Source organism: Austrofundulus limnaeus, unplaced genomic scaffold (assembly GCF_001266775.1).
Source record: "Austrofundulus limnaeus strain Quisiro unplaced genomic scaffold, Austrofundulus_limnaeus-1.0 Scaffold1064, whole genome shotgun sequence".
Classification (NCBI taxonomy): Eukaryota; Metazoa; Chordata; class Actinopteri; order Cyprinodontiformes; family Rivulidae; genus Austrofundulus; species Austrofundulus limnaeus.
This window is the reverse complement of record NW_013953466.1, coordinates 73,096-75,604: the sequence shown is the minus strand read 5'-3', so window position 1 is coordinate 75,604 and position 2,509 is coordinate 73,096. Positions and strand designations below refer to the sequence as shown.

The 2,509-nt window shown below is 41.0% G+C and overlaps 1 protein-coding gene across 1 annotated transcript in view; it reads right to left on the bottom strand.

The window, feature by feature from the left end:
- The window catches only part of LOC106533970 (protein kinase C and casein kinase substrate in neurons protein 1), a gene marked incomplete at its 5' end in the record, with an annotated part of 13,776 nt that overhangs the window by 8,939 nt on the left and 2,328 nt on the right, over window positions 1-2,509 (bottom strand). Inside the window, 1 exon segment of the mRNA XM_014030458.1 lies at window positions 2,275-2,400. Within this exon segment, the coding sequence (XP_013885912.1) occupies window positions 2,275-2,334 (60 nt within the window).

Genomic DNA, 2,509 nt, shown 5'->3' with positions numbered 1-2,509 from the left:
GTTTGGGAAGCAGATAGAAACGTAGCATGAAGCATATGTGTACACACACGATACACGTGTATTTTATTTTGAAATCAAAAGTTTCAAAAAGACGACAACGATACAGTTTCAACAATAGAAATTCAAAAGCTTTTATATCAATGTTTTCAGCTGTGTTTGGAGTTCGTTTTTCACAGAATTAATTGTTTTTTGCTCTGACTTCCACTTTTATCAGTGGATTTATCGTGGGATCTCCTTCCTAAACACCTTCCCGACACCCTCCCTCCTCTGTCGGACCAGACCGGACCGGAGCTGAGTGGAGGCTGTATAAACCGGGGCGCAAACGAACAGCTGCGAACTGCGCACCGCAGCGCARCGGAGCGGAGACGCATATAGTATAAATCCTTATATGTCATTCAGATGCCCATATAATGCCTTTAAAATGCATTTCTATTATATAGGACTTTTGGTACCGCTTTACAATAAAGCTCCCCTTATAGATAACTTATAAAGAGTTTATAGATCGGTTATTAATTCATCTGGTAACACTTTATAAATCATCAATAAGTGTTTATTATGCATTAATTAAGGATGAGAAAGAGACAAAACTGTCACGTTTCTTGCCAAATAGTGAGCCAAATTTGTTCATGTACATATTACATCTAAAGGTGCTATATTAAACTTTTCAGACTAGGTTACTACCTTGTAAGCACAATAAGATATTAGAAACACATATTTTACATTTAATATTGTATTACTGCATTATACATATCCACAACTATCAACGGGAGCTTTATTGTAAAATGTAAGACAGTACACTATTAATGAATAATAAACATGTATAAATGTCATAARGGAGCCTTATAGTGTACTGTTTTACACTTTACAATAAGTAATACAGTACAATATTTTCTATAAATATGTGTTTCCAAATCATTATTGTGCTTACAAGGTTGTTTATGCTATTACATAAAATAAGAATAATTCTTGGTTGAAATACAAATGTTGGGCTTTTAAATGGTTTTGTACTTCCACTCTGACACAGAACGCTGCGTGAGGTGTCACTTCACTCCCCTCACAACCTGCAGGTGATGCACTGAACAGGCAGGAGGGACCAGCAGGGAAGAGACTGCGGCTGCTGCGCGAGGAGTTACGCGACAAAAGAAAAGTATAGAGGAAGTTAATGTCATGAAAATTACAACCCTCCAAGGATGCRGGAGAGCAGCGCCCTCCCACAGAGCTAAACGTTTTGCCCAGATACAGAGCTGAATAAATAAAGGGAAGAGACGGAAACTCTAGGTTGCCGCAAATATTCCTCACCGTTGTGACTTTGGGAACAACTGAATGCATTTTTTWAATCGGTATTTACCTTTTACTCGCTGAGAAAAGGACATTGGGCTGAAAAGAAAGCTGCAGGAGAATAAATGATTGTACTCTAACTCCAGGTTTTGCTTCAGCAGCAGCCAGCCGAGTCAGCAATCAGCAGGCAGCACTGCAGCAGCTCTAATGTGATGCAGAGAGCGACGGTGATGAAGTGACTGCGTGCTGGAAGCAAACACTTTCACGGCTTCAGCTGATTTCTGAACACGCAGGCGAGCTGGAGATARAATAGAAAGCAGGAGACTAAATCGATTCTAAGACCCGAAACAACAAAGTTGTGACGTTTTCTCCGTATGAGGTGAATCTGTTCCAGGTTTGCACAATGAGTCACCAGCGCTTATAAATAATCAACAGACTTCTGGAAACTTGTAGCTCAAATAACCTGCGACTCTTTGTGTTCAAGGAAGTGTTGTAATTTAATGGGAGAAACTAAGAACAATGTGATACCAGCTGAGATAAAGGCTTTAATTTATTCTGACTTTTAAATCAGTGTTTATCGCCTGCTGAGGCTGAGGAAGCAGTAATGCTTTTGTTWGTTTCTGTTTGTCTGGTCTGTCAGCAAAACATCTCATGAACTTCTGAAGGATGAGTTTGAATACAAAAAATTTCACTGACATTAACTGAAGACATAATTTAACTTACAGGTCTTATTCTTAAACGACGGCACTAAAACTCAGCAGTTTGTCGGTTTGCTGAGAAACTGCGTGGGCGTCATAACTCGGGTGCGAAGCTGAAGCATCCAAAGACCAGGGAGCCAACGGTGTTGATAAATTTGTTGCTGCTGACTGCACTGATTTATGTGTGTCTGCTCTCRGCTGATAAACACAGCCACATATCTTTCGTCTTCTGGGAGTTCATCACGAGCTGATGTCGCTCCGCCGGTTGACTTTAATCTGTCAAAGGCTTCTGCCTCACCTCCCAGAAACTGTCCGTGGTCTCCTCCTGGCTGGTGTACTCGTCGTAGGCTCCAGACATGGTCGCAGATTTGGCAGAACGGCTTCAGGCTGTGGGGGTCTGCAGCAGGGTGATGCTCCTCATTCACTGTCAGGGAAAACAAGCACAGAGGAACATAAACACAGAGGCTGCTGACGGCATGAAAATCAAAGTGTGTGAGAGAAATTAAAGCTCTGATCTTACAAACAATAATAAT